Source organism: Dicentrarchus labrax, unplaced genomic scaffold (genome assembly GCF_905237075.1).
Source record: "Dicentrarchus labrax unplaced genomic scaffold, dlabrax2021, whole genome shotgun sequence".
NCBI lineage: Eukaryota > Metazoa > Chordata > Actinopteri > Moronidae > Dicentrarchus > Dicentrarchus labrax.
In genome coordinates, this window is record NW_026136712.1 from 3,930,001 (window position 1) to 3,949,640 (window position 19,640).

Genomic DNA, 19,640 nt, shown 5'->3' on the forward strand with positions numbered 1-19,640 from the left:
GTTTATTTCAGAGCAGTACTGAACCAGAAAATGCACCAGAAAATGCCATCCCTGTAAGAATCACCCTGGGTGCTGCCAGAGGCCCCAAACAGTTGGTCTGCAATTTATTTTCAATTCAGTGTGCAGCAGCTACAGAAAATGTCACCTGTTGTCATCATACATTTAAGATTTGGCGCTCCAGCCCAGAGTTTAGTGAGATGGTTGACTTTGTGAAAGGTCTTGGTTTACGTGTTTGCTCAGGATATCTCCCAGTGTATGAGGGCTTGGCTTTTCAAGACAGAATATCATATCAGAATCAAGTTTAAATACCACCTTTTTACCCCCTTAAACTCACTGGCCTGCTAGTGGGTCTGTCATCACAAATTTATACTGTGCAGCCAAAAAGTGTTCAAACCCACAGGACTTGATCCTGTCTCTGATTGAGACCCCAAAGTTTCCTAAGGTACCAAATATGTCAAACTGAATATTGGGGAAAGGAGGGAAGGAAAGCTGGGGAGTTTCTAGTTGAGGAAATGGTGCAGCCATTGAAAACATGGAGTGTTGGGCAAGAATATCACACTCATACATTGTATACAACATTATTTGTTGTTTTGTTTATGTAAAATGGTAAAATAAACCACATGTATGTCTTTGACCGCAGTATTTCTTAAACCTGACCCCGATCATATAACGTCAACGAGGAGCTGGAAGAAGCCGAGGCTATATATGTGAGACTGTGTGGAATATCAAAATTGAAATCTTAAAGCTGCAAAGGGGATAGAAGGGGAACGTTTTAAGGGTTAAATTGTCAAATTGTCAATTGCTTTTGGGACTCTTTGGGTCCGGTTTAAAGTCCTGAGGGAAATAAGGGTCAAACTAACCACACAAATCCAATGAATAATGATAAAGCACCCTCTGCCCACACAATGGTTTGTGAAGATTTCCTACAAGGTTCTGAATAAGTTACGTCTTAACTGGTGATGCAAATATAATCAAGATTTGTTTCTGTCATGGTCTAAAAAAAGCTTCTGAAACAGCAGTCAGATCCTAGTACAGTAAGAAGACAATAAATCTGAAAGTAATCAAACATCTGAGATCTGGAATCTGAGAATAACCTAATTGAACCTTGGATTGCTGGTTGGATAAAGCAAGACATCTGAATGCATCAGATGTGGCTGTGGAAAGATTACAATGCGAATGTTTCACTATTTTCTGACATAAAAGGAAAAATTAGGAATTGATTTATTTAGTGTAGAAGAGCCTTTCCAGTTCACAATAGCAGCACCCTGACTGTCTGACCTGACACCTTAATTAATATCATTGGGAACACCTGTGTTTACCCTATTATTTCATTTCAAAATGGCTGCTGTGAATAGGTCCATCTCTAGTCTCTATGGATTCTTCTTTCCATTCTCTAAGTCGTCTTCTTTACCTTTTCCTCACGCGTCGTCCCGCCGCCCTCTCCGGCTCCTCCGTCCCGGGGCTGCATCTCCAGCACCGTGCGGAAAAGCTTCTCAGAGGTTTGTGTGAGGAAGCCGATCTCAGCGTTGGGGTGAAGGCCGTACAGGTAGGGCGACTCAGCAGGTAGGCTGTCGTCAATGTACTGGAGCAGAAAGAAATCCATGTGAGAACTAAGAATCCTAAACCGGATTTATTGATTTCTGTTTGAATTTTTTTTTTAATTCTATGAAGACTGTCTGAAATAGATGGTTAGAACTGTGTTTATGAACTGAACAGGACAATATTTAATTTACTAACCCTAATTTACCCCTGGATTATTTTACATTAACAGCATAAGGATTGGCAAACCCCAATTACTTCTTGACAGAAAAGTCTTTTTTCCCTTTCAGGTGTTTCTTCTAAAGTACTGCTGACAAAGGACAAGAATGGAACCATATAAATGGTGAGATATTTCTGGGTGACATTCAAACACTCAGGATCAATTGACAGACTGTTAATGACCATAACAAGGGGAAGGAAATGTGGCATTTTCCATCTGCTGGTCCATAATGAATATCAATATGCTTTTAAGTTAGTGCAGATGAAAGTGGAAGCTCAACTGAGAAAGGCTTTGCTTTTTGTGGGGCACTTACATTAAATAAAAAAAGCTCCTCTAATCATAATGTCCTGATGAAAGTTTTGATGGAAAATATATTGGCCTTTAATACAGAAACACTTTGTAGTCAGCTTGTTTGATCTCCTCTGTATGTGCTGGCTAACTTTTGCTGATTGCATACACCTGAATATTGTTGAAAGACGAGTAAAACTGCTGAGTCATCTTCCTTCTTTGTGCATATCCCACCCCTCTCCTCTCCTAAATACACTGTTTGCTCCAGATGGTTGTGAGGGAAGCGATGGCCTAACAGAGCCGCGGGGACCCCACAGGCCTTTACAGCCCCTGTTCTTCGGCCAGATCTCAGACGCTCAGCCCTCAGCTTGGCTGTGTGGTGACAGCCAAATGTAAAACGCTCCAGCCGCTTCCCACCGGAGCCGCTGTGACAGCCAGGATGTGCCCGCTGAGCAGCACCCAGGCTGAGGAAAAAAATTAAATACAAGTCGGACTCCCCACCCCCTCGCGCCTCTCCGGGGACCTCATGGGGGGAATCTGGACTTGTCTGCAAGAACACATTTTCTGAACTGCTGTTATTCATATAAATGTTGGCAGTTGTCAGTTTTTCTTAAGGGACAAGTTGCTTCCTGCTGTCACAAAATGCAGCTATAAAAAAAATCCACCCCAAAAAACAACTACTTCAAGTTCCAAACTGAAAGGAGCACAGTATGCTTGCCCTTGCTCATTTATTCATTCCTGAGAACAGATACATATGTGAGCTTTTATAGTGCGCTGCAGAAGTTGGCACAAACAACCTACCTCATTTTGGATTTCACCCCATCAATCAAGGTTTGTGTTAAATGATAAATAATGTACGACAGACAAGGTGAGGCAGTAACCTGATGGTGTCTGGAACTGTCCGGACCTGTGTATGAAGAGCTCAAAAGCAAAGTCAGGCTCAGTCGAGTCAACATTATTAATGCTGATCATACAGGGATGAAGCTGGCGTATGCTGTATGTCTCTTCTAAGCTTTTTAAATGTTTAACTAGCAGGGCACCACGGAGGCTTCAAGCCCCAGGGTTCAAGCTCAGCCCAGTCACAACAAAACGTTGTAAAGCTAAACTCATCCGTGCATCTCATGAAAATGGTGGTGTTGGAGGCTTGGTGACATTGACCAAATGTGTGCAAATTTTAACTGAATTCTGAGTAGACTAGCAAAAGAAAATGCGAACGAATGCTCGTTTCTAAACACTACTGTTAAGCGATTATTAGGAGTTTGTTCACAAGATAAGCAGTTGGTGGCTCTAATTGTCCTGTCAGAAAATCAGAAGAAGACAGCGAAGCCAGTGGACGCTCAAACAGTGAAAAACAATCCAGAAAACAGGATGGACATATGACATTTCGTGTTACATGTATTTATGTGAGGAGGTTCCATCAGATCTGTGTGGAGAATCGTGGATGTTTTATAGAGCCATGGGAGCGACGAGGAGACTACCGGAGCAGAAATAGTTTATCAGTTAAGTGAGTTCTTGCTTGGTGATAGGGAGAGTTGGGCAGTGGATACTGTTGGTTGTGGCTATTTTCATTTCATTTATGGCATAATGGATAAAAAAGGAAGCACAATTGACCTTTAGTTTTAAAGCTAATTCTTGACTTTGGAAATACAGTAACAATTTAAGACAAGGTCTTCTTACTAATGTTTTTAGGAGATTTTCAATATAATAATATCCTCATGGTCTTCATCAGCCAATGGACGTTTCTCAGTCGTAATAGACTCCAGTGAAGACGCTGAAAAGCAGATGAAAGCTCCAGAAAAAGCTAGTAAGTGGGTCTTGAGTAAAGAAAACACAAACTTACAGTTACTATTGCTTATTGTTTGGCAGAGTAGGATTATATAAAATGTCAATAGTGCGTCACAGCTTATATAGTAACTTCCTCAATTTTTGAAATTCTATGCATGGCAAGTTAAACTCAAGGAGAATGTACAGCTTGCATTTGGCACTGCTTGTGTTGATTCTATTGGGATGAACTGAGACGGTCTAATATTGCTCCTGTATTTGTGCATCAAAGGACACAAAGCTTAAGATGAATGAAGGACTTTGTTATTTTTCTGGCCACATGGGGACATTAAAACAAACTCTTAAAACATCTGGCATATTTTGGTGTTACAAGATGTTAGCACACAGTTGTCTATTAACACATCAAGCAGACATGAGCAAGTTTAGCTGTTATATAAAGAGTTGTGTTTTTGGCTAAATTACTCCAATATTCGCTCTCCTTTCAGCTCTGTTTTGCTCTCCACCCCTGAGAAAAATATGCTCACCAGACACCAGCTAGTTGCTAACTTTGTCTGTCTGCCTGTCTGAATTATCACTGAAAATAGGTGCCAGGTGCAGCCCTGAACTAAAACACGTAAGTAACAGGCTGTTAAAAACAAAAAAATGAGCTGAAAGGTGTTAAAACACCTTAAAACTGACGGTATAGTTGGCTGATAATTCTCTGTGGTCCTTTCACACTGAACTTAGTTCTTTAACACATTCTTAATGTAAAACTATTGATTAGTGCAGCTTTAAATACTGCTGAATTCTTAGTGTTTCTCTACATAAATTGCTGTTTATCCTAAGGCATGCTGAGATAGGTTAACTCACCTTAAGTTTATTCAACGGATGCATAAAAGTACAAAGCTGCCAACACAAAATCTATTCTTTACACCAGTTTGTTGTGCGTGTGTATAAATAAATATTTTTTGTGTGTATCGTGACTCATCTAGTTCCACTTATTTTGACTTTCATGCCTTTCAGCTCTCCCTGTTAGCCGACTTCTTAATCTCAGTTTGCTAACATTCAAGCTTGCCACTTAGACTTGCTGGCAAACTCTTTCCATCCACAGAGCAGCTCCACCTCGGAGAAATATTTATATAATTCAAACTACAATCTGTTATGTCCCAGGGACCCATATGGGAAGAGTTTTATTGTTATTGATTTAGCATTGAATTGTAGAACTCCAAACTGTACACAGGGAATAGTGATGGTGAAAAAAACCTTTTAATTACAGTGATTCAATTTTAGTGATATTAAACCATCATTAATTTGATTTAATAACATATAAGCCCCTTGGGGACTTCTGGTGGCCCTAAGAAAACACCTGAAGGGCCATTGCTGAAGTCATAGTATTTTCTTGCACTGTAATTATGAGTTGCAGGGTATTCTTTGCTTGAATTTACCCTTTTACCCTGCTTTCTTTTTCTCTGTTCTGACGTATCCTTTCCTTTGCTACTTTTCGTGTAATGGCCTGATCTGAGTCACTTTCCTGTCCGCCTCACCTGGTGGTAGCCGTTGTAGTCCATGTTTCCAGGCAAGGGGAAGCCATGCGCTAGGTACAGCTCTCCCTCCATCATCTCGGGCTTGATGTACTCCTCCAGGTAGGTCCGGCACAGACGGCGGTCCCAGTCGTCCGTGATGTGACCTCCGTACATGATCTCACCGAACAAGTAGCGTAGGTCATCAAACGGCACCTGTGATTCAGAGACGGAGGGGATGTTGCTGTGCTGGAAGGCTGCCTGCGGTGTTTAGCTGAGGTCACATGTGTTTGGATTTCCAATTAAGATTACACATTGGTCTTTGTGTGCCTCTGCGCAGGAATAAAAGAAAAACAGAAACACATATACCTTAGGATTGGCCTCCAGGTAGTTGTAGAGGACGTTGATAGAAATGGTGAGGTCCCCGGTGTTAAAGGGGTACGATCTGTTCCAGCCCTGAGGACCGAACTTCCTCCTCTCTGCAACCACCGCGTGGAAGTAGCACAGGGCAAACCAAATGCTCTTAAACTCATTCTCCCGTGCGCACATTTCCAGCGTGTCCTGGAAAAGAAAATTTAAACAAAGAACACATTTAAAAGACACACACACACGCCTTATGAACTGCACAGCTGCATTAAGAGAGCCACCGCAGTGTGTTACAGGTAAAAAGTTGTGACAGGCAGCCCTGTGATCTGTTTTATTTTGTCAAGTCCCCAGCGCTGTAACAGACACACAATGAGATGACTAGATAGCAATAGACCCGACGATGAGATTCCCTTTTAATTGTCACAACTTGTCAGGCGCTTTCAGCCTCCAACCGTCTCCTGGGCTCATTATTTCAGACAGGCAAATAAAAAACTGGACGTAAATGGCATTGTAATCTCTGGGGGGGAGAGACAGTTAAATAAGCATGCCAATAACCCCTATGGAAACAGGAAGGCTAAATTCTCTTTATTCCAGTATGTGTCATGGTGAGTGCAGCAGTGAAGGCCCTTTCACTTCCCCTGGTGCAGTGCCCTGGGGAGCTGACTCCTACGATGCACATACACACAAGTACAGTGACTACCACACACACATACACACACCCTTTTGGAGATTTAGTTAATATTCTGCACGGTACTCCTCTGCTCAACACAGCTGAAAGAGATGCATAGCCTCCCTATTCATGACCTGTGGACTGGAGAGAAAGGACATGCAGTCAGATCGCAGAGAGAAAGACACATAAACACACACACACACACACACACGCACTGACACCTCAATAGCTCTGAACAGACAGAAGACCAAGATTAGCGGCAGGGTACGCGTGAGCCTGAATAACTGTAAAATTTGAAAGATAAACTGAATCGATCAGTTTCAGCAAACAGGGAAGTGCAAATCCATAACAGCTTATTTCTCAACAGTACTAAACAAGTGTTATCTCGGTAAAAACCTAAACCATTTTGCCAGACGTTAACTTGAGCCCACCCAGACTCCATCTCACAGGCTTCCGGGGATGGAAATAGGCAACGGAGCAGTACGCATCTCCCAGTGAAAAGGTCAAGAGGAAAGAAACTGTCATTTCTCTGGCTTAGTGCTGGCTTTAGCCACGCGGGTGGGCTATTACAGAGAGTTAGCCCAACATTGATTAGCTTTCACTGAGTACACATGACTGGAATATTCCCTCCATTCTTACCTCAGAGGACCTCCCTGTGGCTCTGCAGAAGGCAGGGCTCACAAGCACGTTGCACTTATCTGGCAGATAGACATCGCAAGCTAAGGATCGTGGAAATGGACTGGGAGGAAGCCGAGCACTCAGGTAATGGTGGGGGGAATATGCATTGGCAGCGAAGCACTGAGGTAATAGTGAGGCTTAGATAGAGAGGAGAACTGATAAGGTAAAGAAAAGCTGGGAGAGGCCAGTGCGGAGCACCGATCCATTCTAACTATAGGGGCTGTAGAACGACCAAGGATCATGATATTGTCTGGCCACTCTCCGATAACGAACACAAAAAGTAGGAAATTGACTTTGTTGTGATCTCTGTCCTCACATAATACCACCGTCTCCCTGCAGAATCTAATCACACAAACTTTTAACGTAAGCATGTGCTATGTTCACATCTGTCTTCCATGGGTCAGAGGCAATTCCAGGGTGAGCAAAAGGTGACTCCCGCCATCTGTTGGCTCCTACATTTCTGCAAATTGGCAATTTGATGAGAAATCTGGAGTGAAAATTGGCATGTGTTGTCTCTACTGCCACTTATGGCAGACACGAAAATGAGTCACTCAAAGCAGCCATGTCCTTAATTATGAATAACTGTAAGCCTTAATAGAATTGAAATGAGTAAGATACATAAACTCCCCCATTACCTGGTTGAAGTTGTCCAGGGCCTTGTGCAGGTTGGCGTGCATGCCAGTAGGCGGTTCATTGGTGATCTTGATGGAGTTCTCCAGGATGCCCTGCGGGATGATGTGGCCCTCGCGGCTGGAGGACGGCTCGGCACTGACAAACACCCTGAAGTTCTCATGGCTTCCCTCCGCATGCTGTTCCAGAAGTTTCTCCAAAGTACCCAGCCAGCGAGCCACCAAGTGGATATTCTACAGGGAAAACAGCAGCAGCAAGTATAGGGTTAAGGAGGAGAATGGCATGTTATTGGTTGGGGACAAGTTGTTAGGCAAAATGAATTCTCCCCTGCGAGGGTAGAGAGCCTAATCTACACCCAGATAATGTTTTCTGTTGGATATCTGTGAAAAGCTGGGCTTTAATGGATAACACATAATAGCTTAATAAGGTACTTGATGCTGGAATTGGCTGTATAATTTATGTTTGCAATGACAACTAGCAAAAAGGAGAAATTAAAATGTTGCATATTCTCCTCTCTTCACTGTGACTTTGATGTGGCACCAAATTAAATGGTACATAGCACTTGGAACCCATTTCCAGGTTTCTGACATTAACCGACCGTTCTCCGGTGTAAGTTCTGCCTGACTTTTCAGCATATTCATCTCTCAGCGCGGCGCGGGCAGTGGAGCCGACTTGTACTATCACACAAGCATGGATGAGCTCAATTTTCCATCTCAGCCGTCCTGACACTTACAGGATATCCTGTGAATGATAAGGACTCAGCCAAGCCCCCCCACGTCTCACCATGCCGCGCTGCCCATTCCCTAAATCTAATTACAGCACTAATAACTCCAGTCATTAATTCATAAGCCTCTTTACTTTCTCATTTCCCTTTGCTCTCCATATTTAATCTTGCATGTGATGGCTGAAGTTAGCCTTCTTTCCGAGCGACGGGACATGACGGGGAGCGGAACGTCAATTTTTGGGAGAGTCGAAAAACAAAAGAGGGGAGAAAAGTTCCACGTTCTGCGGGAGAAAAAGTCCAGGAGGAGCTTGAAGCTGAGAGGGGGATAAGTTAGTTTGCCTCTCAGTGCCTTAGAGAATAATGAATGGTATACAAATTAAAAGTCTAAATTCAAGCGCTTTTTCATCAAGCCAGAGCACAGCCCTTCCTCTTGGCATGTAAATAGTTTGGCAATAAAGGGAGCCAACAGAAGAAGTGAGAGAGTGCCTCAGAACTTGTCACTGTAATGAAACCATTCATCCTCTGGCTGCAGGGGGAGAAGAGGGGGAGGAATGGAGGGAGGGAGGGAGACGGACCAGCAGGCCGACAGACAAACAAACAAGACAGAGGAGCAGCCACTATTTTATGGCTTTTTAATTAACTTTCAGGTGCAACATTTTTTTGCTCCCTCAATGTCTTCTTGATAAGGGCCTTCCAGCCCCTGTGATGACTGCGCTGATACTACATCAAAGAGTCACCTATTTACATAATAATATGAAAGTTGAATCTAAAACCCATTAGAAGACACCACTGGCAAGGTTTTTGATACATTGCTATCAAACACAACCTGAGGGAAAACACAATGGCACATCGAACTGTCACGCACGCACACGAGCAAATATAAACACACGCAGGTGCACGCACACAGTCGTTTTCTTTCACACAAGCAAAAAACACATTTGTCAAGGAGCAGCGCTGAGGACAGCAGCACAGCTGGGCTCCAGCACTGAGGAGGCGGCCCTGCAGTGGAGAAGCAGTCAGACCCCAGACTGACGTAGGCACACAGCTAGCAGGACTGAGGGACAAAAAGGAGTGCCGACACACTGCAGGCACTGACAGCATGACAGACTGCACAGTCTAATTTTAAAATGGTGCAGATAGAGTCACAAATATGCAGAATACAGTTTGAGTGTTTTAATTTTAATGGTGAGCTCTGTAAGAAACATTAGCCATTTTTCTCTTTTATAGTTTGCTATGGTCATTCTGTCAGTATGTAAAGGCTAAAGTACACAGAACAAAAAGTCCCTGTCATTTTCTGCATAAACACTGTTAGATGATTGGTGTTTGGAGCTCTTCCAAGGCTCGAATGGAAAGTAAACTCTTGCGCATCTGTTGTACTGATGGAACAACAGATGCAACTACATAACATGAACTAGCCTGTGTACATAAAATAAAAATAGAGCAGCAAACTACAACTTGGTAAGAAACATCCAATCACCGACCTCAGAATTATGTTACGTATGCTGTAAGAATGGGAAAATCTATGGTTAGAAACACTACACATGCAAGGCTTCCTGGTGGCTCACGGCCATGTGTTCGACTCCGACCTGCGGCCCGTTGCTGTGTCATCCTCTCTCTCTCTCTCTCTCTCTCTCTCTACCCTTTCCTGTCACTCTTCAGCTACCACTGTCAACTAAAGGCAAGAAAAAAAAGAAGAAAAAGACTACGCAACCAAAAGTCTTGTAAGTGACGTCTCTACAAGCTAACGTTACCCAGAGCTGCTGAAGCTACGATGCCTGGGAGCAACAGGTCTCGCTCTTGCTGGATGAAATGCATCAGGTGAGATAATGTTACAAGGGACGGTGTTGGTGTTGGTGACGTATATTGTGCCAGATAAGAGATTTTTTCACACAACACTAAATGGTGGTAAGACAAACTGATTTTCTTGACTTGCAAAATTAACTCTGAAATTGATAAACATATGTGTAATTCATGGCACAATCCCGCAAAAATAATTTGTCTCTCGCCATTAAACATACTACAAGGAGTTTTTAACTGGTTATAAAACAGTCAATTTAAAATTGATGCCTCTGTCTGACCTACATAAACAAACAGGACCATCATTGAGAAGATTGGCTGTTTCTATGTAGTTATTCTTAATGCCTGCCAGAAGGTTGGATTCCCCTTGAAATCAATGTAACAATGAGGTAGAAAGAATACTGCTTTTGTCCACAGGGGCCGCCAGAATCAACACATAATTAAAGTTCCTTGTAGGAGCTGTAACTATGAAGGCCCCATGAGGGAGATACAAGGTAAGGGATTTTTCCTTTCTATAGCAATGAAGCACAAGGCTTGTGCTTATTGTAGTATAAGAGCAATCCACTATAAACCGAAATAAGGACGTGATCTCTCAGAAACAACGCTAAAATAGTTCAAACTGACATATTTAAAGGCTAATGCGCAGCACTGAAGTCACGCTAGCATTAATTAGTTACTCAAAGTCTGATTAGACTCGATTACTGACTCATTCAACAGCAGGTGTGACTACCACGTCCTATCACATTCAGGTATACAGTGCGACCGTACACCGTCACTCTGTTAATACATGCCATGCCAATGCTGTTTGCTACTGCAGCTCTCTCCACCAGCCCGACTTCTAATGGGATATATGTTTGCTGTAGTTATTTATGTTTATTAAGAGAGGATTAGTTCTCTCAGCCAAATCCTTGTTGCTTGATTTTATCAAGTAGACTGTGTTTTTGTGTTGATGAACATTGTAGATACTGGCCAAAAACACCTTTAAAACTGGAATTTACAGTGGGGAACTTTATGCAGCTCTATCATAAAGAGCATAAAATGCAAGATAATTCACTTCACATTAATAACTTAAACAAGGCCACAATATTGATATTCCCAGTGTATGTGAAACCGTTTTATTCCATCCTCGTAGGTTAAAAAGGGTGATCTCTACACATTAATAGTTTAAAAGAATCTTGTCCAACTCTCAATGTAAGATTTCAGAAAAGAGAAATGCACAAATCATTTAGCTTTCAGAAGACTGCCAAAGCTATCCTTACAGAGTAAAGTGAAGAGAGACAAGAGAGGACAAATCGAGGGAGAGCATTTTCGTCAAATTGTCTCTCCTGCTTTCTCTGCCAGCTACAGCAAATAGGGTGGCTTTAGCAGTAAATGTGCAAAGAGGATGTCGAGTTTAGGCCACTCGATTCCCACCTGCCTGGCCGATTGTGGGATATTCAACTCCAATCTGCCCGATTGATTGCCTCTCCACCCCCCATCCCCCTCCCCTTCTTCTTTCAAAGTTTCTGCATCTCTCTCCCAGCCCCGTCTGAGTGGGAGCTGCTGTTCTGCAGTATAATTACCCGTCAGCGGAGGGGAACCTGCCATTGACCCAGCCTTCCGCTGATGGAGCTGGGCCTGGCGGCGCAAGAGTATGGGTTGACTGGGAGATGGCGGGGGGGGGCTTGGATAGGTAGTTGGATAGCAGAGATGAGAAGGTGAGGAGGCAGAGATAGCAGGTTTGTCGGAAAGGAGGGAGGACATGAGGATTGATAAGAGGGTAGATGTGGTGTGAGGAAATGATAAGAGTATAGTATGAAAGTTACGTGGCGGAATGAGAGGGTAGGCGGAGGAATAGAAGATGGAGCATTATATCAGGAGGAGATACTGTTGGTAAAAACAGGAGAGAGTTGAGAATATGATACCTCCCCTCCCCTCCGTTCTCCTCAGCGCCACTGTGGTGGCTCTCAGCGGGCAGACAAACAGACAGCCGATGATAAAGCGAGTGGGAGGTTTGTTGCCAGGGGGACAAGGCCTTTTTAAGCCTATTGATTGAGATTCTTATGCAAAGGTAATTAAAGAGCTGCTTGTCTTTGCCATCCTGAGTCTGGAGCAGAGAGTGATGACGTCCCAATCTTTTTTTTTTTTTTGAATTTCTACCAGCTGTGTGAATTAAAAGAAAAAGGGTTTCCCGCAGTGCCCCGGTCTGCGGTTCATATCTGTCGATACTCCCCATTAGAATTCCACCGAGGTTTCCACTTAGAATGCAAACGCCAGCCATGCCCTCCAGATAAGAGGAGAACAGACACCGCGGCTGTAGATATTGTACTGTATAATGGCCTTTCCGGTTAGGAAATTTCCACAGAAAATTAAATTCTCTTTTCCATGGGAGCAAAGCAAACATCCCACTGAGTGTGCAATGAAAAACAATGTGAAAATACATCTCATTCACAATGTGCACAGATAAAGGAAATGCCACCTAAAACCACTCCTGAATAAAAAATCTTTGAAACAAAATGAAGCCTGTATTCATTTTGCAAAATGTGTTTTAGATTATTTGTTTTCAAGAGTGTCTGTGTGTCACATTTTATTGCATTTGTATTTTTTATGATTTGGCACCTTTTGTGTGAGGGTGGATGGGATTACTACACACTGTAGGACAACTGAGTGAGAGCCAGAATGTTTTAACAATCATACTGAAGTGTCATTTTATACATTTTATATTAGTGTTCAAATAGCCCTAACTATAACTGGATCTACCCAATATGATTGTCTGAAAGTTCTCATGACAACAAATTAGGTGGTGTGTGGGCTCCCTGTGAAAGGTGAATTTGTGTGGTGAGCGGGAAATACACAGCAGTATTTATTGGACATTATAGTTAATGCCACAGTGAGATGTTTTTGTCTGTGCCTGCATGGTGTGTGTGTGTGCTTATACTGTACCTGTAATATGACCCAGTGGCCGCTCTTAGCTGCCAAATCTAATGCTTGTTCAGCAATAACCTCCTGACCCTGACCCAGAGAAACATTGTGGAAGTTCTTGTTGTCAAATGTGTAACCCAGCTTCTTCCCTGAAAGAAAACACATAAGCAACATTTCAAACAGAAATACTCTTCTCTGACACATTGTTGAACTAATAGGATTCAAACAGTAGTTTCATATTGTGGAAAATGTTCTTGCTTAATCCTGAGAGTTATATGAAAAGATCGATGTCTATGGGTTCAATATAAATGTAGCTCTGAGACATGTTTAGCCTAGCTTAGCAGACTAGAAGCAGTGGCAAATTAAGCTAGCATCGATCAAAAGTAAAAAAAAAACCAAAAAAAAAACCATGTATGACTTCAAAGCTATCTTATTTACATTTTATATCTTGTTACTAACACAATATAAAACTAACACGTTGTTAGCTACAAAACCCACCACCAAAACACACAAGTCACTTGGGAATAGTAGTTCAGAGGTTGAAGAGTTCACAAAGCCCACAACTTTATTATGAGAACAGGACCTGTATGTGACTCAGATGTATATATATACATCTGAAAAAAAAAAAAAAAAAAAAAATATATATATATATATATATATATATATTATGGCTTCAGTGCATAAAGTAACTGCTTTTAGCTAAGCTTGGCTAAACATCTGACAGATCAAAGTAGTCTGTAAATCTAGAAACACTTCAAAAAATCAGTACCAGTTTAAATGCTTGCTGTTTAAGCAAATGTTGGTGTCGGGGACACATTTCCATTTCTGGGAACGGGCACAACCAACAGTCCAAACAGACGCAGAACACCCCAGGCAGCCACCATGCTTACATGAAGTTAAAAGCAAGTATATCTCCGACCTGTATGGACACTATACTTACAATGTTTTCACTGCTTTACCCTGCTGTAGTTTTTTAGTTCAGATCTGAACTAAAGTGTTAAAACACCCAAAGTCACACATTAAAACAAACAAGCTGACCTAGCGAGGCAGCAGGAAAAAAGAAACTCCCATGTTCTGCGAGGGTTCTGTTTCTGTAAAAGGCGACTTTGGAGAGAGCATAGATTGATAGTTTCCTATCGGAATATGTTGTCTGATGGCAGGGTAAAGCGGAGAAAATATTCAAAATGTAGCGGACACTTTAAACTGATATAGACTTTTTGGTGGCCAGAATACATTGTGTTTCTGCAGTACATTGCTTATCTTCCATGCTAGTACCACACTGACTACGGATAAGTACCTCGACCAACCCCACTTCAAAAAACTTGAACTTGCAAAAGTCACAGTGTGTGACTTTTGGTCACTTACAATGATCAGAAGGTCAATGACTCAGCCTTATTTCCCACCTTGAGTCTGCCCATTGAGATTTAGAGAGACAATAAACATTTTTTGGTCTGTTTCATTAAAACTCCAACCTGAAACCAGGCAGATAGTGAGGTTTTGTCTCAGGGATATTAGTCCCCTGCAGAGCATAGAAAACCACATCACCTATCTAATGAAAATCTAATTGAAGCCTAATACCAATGAGAAACCCAATAGTCACAGCTATAATGGAAAAGCACCTCTTTGTGGTTCAATGTAATGTGGCTGCTGCTACTCATCATCACCCTGCTCTCTCTGCTGCAGCAGCGATTGGTTACTTTTAGCTGATGTGATTGACTACGCTTAAAGTGAGGGTGTTGATAATCAATAATCGCACCCCTTACAGGCAGTTCCAGTAGGAGTGCTCCATCTTATCATATTAGGAGAGGATGGTGGATTTCACAGAGGGGCGAAGGTCTGTCTACGGCAGCTCTGCGGCTGATTTGACCACCTGCTGCTGCCTGGGAAGTCTTTCTAAAAGCCAAAATACTCACTAATGCTAGTAAGCTGCTGCGTATTCTGGATAACAGCTGTCCTTGACTGTTATAGGGATGCACCGATTCCACTTTTTTTCAGAACAATTACAAGTATTTACATTACTTACGTTACTTTCTGATACAGAGTACCACTATGAGGACTTAATAAACAGGGCTGGGAGGGTTACTTTACCAAACTATACCAAATATGCCAATAAAGACAAGCGAAAAGAATGATCCAAAAGTACTGATGAGTGCATTCTATAAGACAACAAAACAATGTAACCATTGAAAAGAGTATAGAAACAACAAAAATGGAAAATAGAAACATCTTTCTCTACAAAAAGACAGGACAGGACAGGATAGGACAGAATGTATCCAATTTTCATTGTTAGGCCATCACTCTTATCTGTGTTAATAACATTGTACCAACCAAATTAACTGGGAAGATCATGACTTTGCTAAAAAGAAGTGTGCATGGTCAAGAAACATGAGCAGTCAGATGAAGGCACAGGTTTTAGAAAATAAGGCTTTAAAATGTAAATCTTTAGAAACAGATTTATAGTTTCAGTTTTAAAAAGGCTCAGTGATTTCCCAAAGCTGGGCGCTGTACGTTTTAGCATGCAGATTTTTGCTGTGTGGATTAATACAAATTTGGTGAGAATTTCTGGCAGCTGTGGGATTGCATCAAAATAAACTAAGGCGCCCATGCTTGTGGTACTGTAATAAGAGAACATGTCACCTGATGCAACAGTGTGCCTCATGTGTGGCATCAATGCACACATGATATATCAGGCTTTGGATACGCACAATCTGGATCAATTCATTGTTGCTTCTAGCCTTCTCATGGGATTTGATGACAATAAGAACAATGTAGAACATCACCATCCTTATCCTTTAATCATCCCTTGTAGAAGCCAAAGGTGATCCCAAAATATTAAAAAAACTTTTTAAAACATTTATCAGCATTTCAATCACTACAACCGCAAGACACGGGTCATATGACCAAAAACTACCAAAGGCATCAACAGGCTGAAGCGTTAGCTCCTTGTGAAATGTATCCACTATAACATTTTCTTATAGACACTCATATGTAACATTGTTAAACCCACAGCCAGTGTGGTCTAGATATAACATTACAGCTACAGCCACAGTCACATAAGCATTGCCTTGCAGGTCATAGAGATCTGTCAAGAGACTCCCCACAGTTTACAGACTGACGTCCTACAGTGTATTTTTAAAGAAAAACTGACATATTTTAAATCGTAATCCTTCTAAATAATCCCAGTTTTTACTAAATGTAACTGTAATCTGATTCTTTTTTCTCTAACTGTAATGGATTACATTAATTTTTTGTATCCTGATTATGTAAAGGTTTAAGTTTCTTGTAATCCGTTATTCCCCAAGCCTGTTAATACATACCATTACAGTTCTAACAATGACTTGTTTGTGTGACATGTTTTATTTTCATCAGATATTCCTCACTTTCTATCAAATAAAATGTTGCTCATGTTGTTCTAAAAGTTGCCTAAATCTCCAAACTGCTGACATTGCTTTTCCTCCGCTTAGCTGCTCAACTCAACAAGAGGTTAGGTAACGTCACGCTGTCATAAAGTGGTATCAGGTGCGGTATTAGAGTAGTTTTATGATTACAGGTACATGAGGCCAGTGTCAGACCTAACATTAGATACTGGTATCAGTGCATCCCTAGACCGTTTATTCTTAACTGAATCTAGGGTACGGATTCATTTAAGAGGAACTTTCAAGCAGAAACAGAAATCCAAGAAATTCAAACAGAAAAACAGGAAATCAGTCATAATGATGAATTACTTGTAGGGTTGAACGGTTGGATGAATCTTTCAGTGATTAGCCCAGTCCATTCCTGGTTGGGCTTTGCTGGGCAATTTTCGTCATTTTATTTTGCTAATTTATTGGTCTGCCTCCGAAGAACGAGAGCCACTGTGGAAAAGCAGGTGTTGAGCTACAATCTTTCCCCATCTAACTGAATGAATTAAGGGTTTATTTCATCAGTTCAACAACAGCGAATAAAGTTGCAAGGTGACTTATTGTGGCTCCAACCAAGACTCTGACTGAGAGGGAGGTGGGGCATCAGACAGTGTGTAGAACCAGAATATTTTCACATCTAACTCGGTTAGGCAGTTAGACACCAGAGCTAGTGTTGGAAAAGAGTTTAAAGACTAACTGGTTTTTGTGAGTTTTATTTTGTTTCTGTCGAGTTTGAAGTGCGTTTTAAGATTAGTTAACAAGAAAATTAAGCTTGTTTTGGTCCGGTAAAGGAGATGAACTTAAATTCAGAATGTGTACAGTTTATTTTGCATATTAAAGCTAAGAGAGGTTGTGCCACGTAGCAAACCCGCCGCTTATCTCCCAGCTGCTGAAATTTGAAAATGAAAGGGGGTTATAGTAGAATCACTGAGGAATTCTATTTGTTCCAGTAAACTGATACAATCCCTGCAATCTGAATATTTCATAGAGCTGACTTCAAATACCCACAGACTCAATTATTTGGCAGCAGATTCAAAAGTGTCAGGCTGTGATGGCGTTCCCGTTCCAGGTCAGTACAAAAGCTTCGACTTTCGGCACATTTGTGGTCAAAAATCAAAACAGCTCGTCCTGCTGCCATCCGCATTATTCATACAGGAATGTAAAGTAACTCTAAAACCAATGACATTTACTTTCTGCTGTCCCTAATACACCAGTGGTGTCGTCTCATATATTCCTGACCTTTAGTATAATCCCTTCAATCTTCCCAGAGCCTGTTGTGTATTGGCAGTGATGGCTGATATCACAGCGGAGACACATAGCAGATGTGTTGGGATGACTGCTGTTCTGACTGATAATCCTATGCAGTAGGAATCAAAGTGGAAATCATGCATGCAGGTATGAATGCACTTGACTTCAATAGGCTATTCCACCAAAATCCTGTATTTTCCCACGACAAAGAAATGACAGATAAAATGGCAATATGTACGCTCTGATAAAAGTCCAGAACACACTCGAAGGCTGAGTTTTACAGCTTATTAAAGATAAAACAAGCGAGAGTATTACCATGTTTCTCCACATCCTTCAAAGGGTCAACTCCGGGAGAGAGGATGAAGAACATGGGCGTAGCCGGACCCGACTCTTCAAAGGAGACGGCGAAGTCCAGTGATCTGCCAATCACGTACTTGCTCCCCAGTTTCTCCTCTACAAAGTCTCTGCAGGGAGAATATGACTCAGTTCTCAACACTTTTTTATTATCTTTGACCGACAACCTGAATAACTTAAGGAGTGGGGATCTTCTGTAGTACAGGGAATTTTATACAGACAGCTGCTTATAGAGAAAACATTAATTCTAGTCACGACTGTTGTCAGCGGCTCTGCCCAACCTCTCCTGATTAAACCCTTCAGCCTTTAAAACATAATGATTTTCTTAATCTTGTTCCAACCAAACCATTTACTCTCAAATAAATAGAAATTACATATATACTTTATGTAAATCCTTGCTGGCAGAATATTTGACAATACAAATCTCACATCCATCTTTACTGATGGATGATTCAAAATTACAGCAATTCAAAACTTCATATTTCAGATGCTTTAATGATGTCAGCAAACACTGCTGTTGCTATTAATCAATAGTATCAATTATATATGTCAGAAATATACAGGTTATATACAGGTGAATAACATAGAGGTCTACCTCTTCACTAAGCCAGCTTACTTAAAGCCTATATAACCCTATTCTGAGACCCAATTTCCACCTGATATTAACATGTGATTTGTATTTGGAATCATTACCAGGGTAACGAGAGCTGATCTGATGGCCTTTGTATTTACACCTGGTATTAACTCTAAATTAATTAAGCACTTTGCTCTAAATTCTTGCAGTGTTTTGAACATATCACAATATGCAAATTATTTACACCGATCAGCCGTAACATTCTCAGCGCTGACAGGGAAAGTGAACACTGATTATCTGGTCATCATGGCTCCTGTCAGTAGGTGGGATATATTAGGCAGCAAGGGAACATTTATCCTCAAAGTTGATGTGTTGTCCACATTGTGATGGCTAGACGACTGGGTCAGAGCATCTCCAGAACTGCAGCTCTTGTGGGGTGTTCCCGGTCTGCAGAGGTCAGTACCTATCAAAAGTGCTCCAAGGAAGGAAAAGCAGTGAACCGGAGACAGGGTCATGGGGGGCCAAGGCTCATTGATGCATGTGGAGAAGGCTGGCCCGTGTGGTCCGATCCAACAGACGAGCTACTGTAGTTCAAACTGCTGAAACAGTTAATGCTGGTTCTGATAGAAAGGTGTCAGAACACACAGTGCAGAGCAGTTTGTTGGTATGGGGCTGCAGAACATTGTGACCACCAGGGTGCCCAGGTGGTCACAATGTTATGGCTGATCGCTGTATGCAGAATTGGTGGTCGAGATATAGTGCAATGAGGAAGTGATGTGGAATATTCTTGAGAGAGTAGTGCATAGAGCTGCAATGATTAATTGTCGAATATTTATATAAAGATTTCTTAAGAAAACATTTCTAAATTCCCTGATTGTCAAATGTGAATATTTTTTGGTTTCTTTAGTCCTCTGACAGTAAACTGAATTTGTTTTGGTTGTGCACAAAACAAGAATGAAAATAATCGTT

General features: G+C 41.6%; 1 protein-coding gene across 3 annotated transcripts in view; it reads right to left on the reverse strand.

Annotated features, from left to right (window-relative positions):
* dnah9 (dynein, axonemal, heavy chain 9) overlaps window positions 1-19,640 on the reverse strand; it is a 332,930-nt gene that overhangs the window by 29,987 nt on the left and 283,303 nt on the right. For 2 of the 3 annotated variants that reach the window (XM_051416719.1, XM_051416717.1), the window contains 6 exons: window positions 18,059-18,207; window positions 13,116-13,243; window positions 7,678-7,905; window positions 5,698-5,889; window positions 5,353-5,544; window positions 1,412-1,582 (listed from right to left, as the gene is read on the reverse strand). In XM_051416719.1, coding sequence (XP_051272679.1) covers window positions 1,412-1,582; window positions 5,353-5,544; window positions 5,698-5,889; window positions 7,678-7,905; window positions 13,116-13,243; window positions 18,059-18,207 — 1,060 coding nt within the window. The remainder of the gene's footprint in view (window positions 1-1,411; window positions 1,583-5,352; window positions 5,545-5,697; window positions 5,890-7,677; window positions 7,906-13,115; window positions 13,244-18,058; window positions 18,208-19,640) is intronic. The other variant, XM_051416718.1, reaches the window with a different exon arrangement.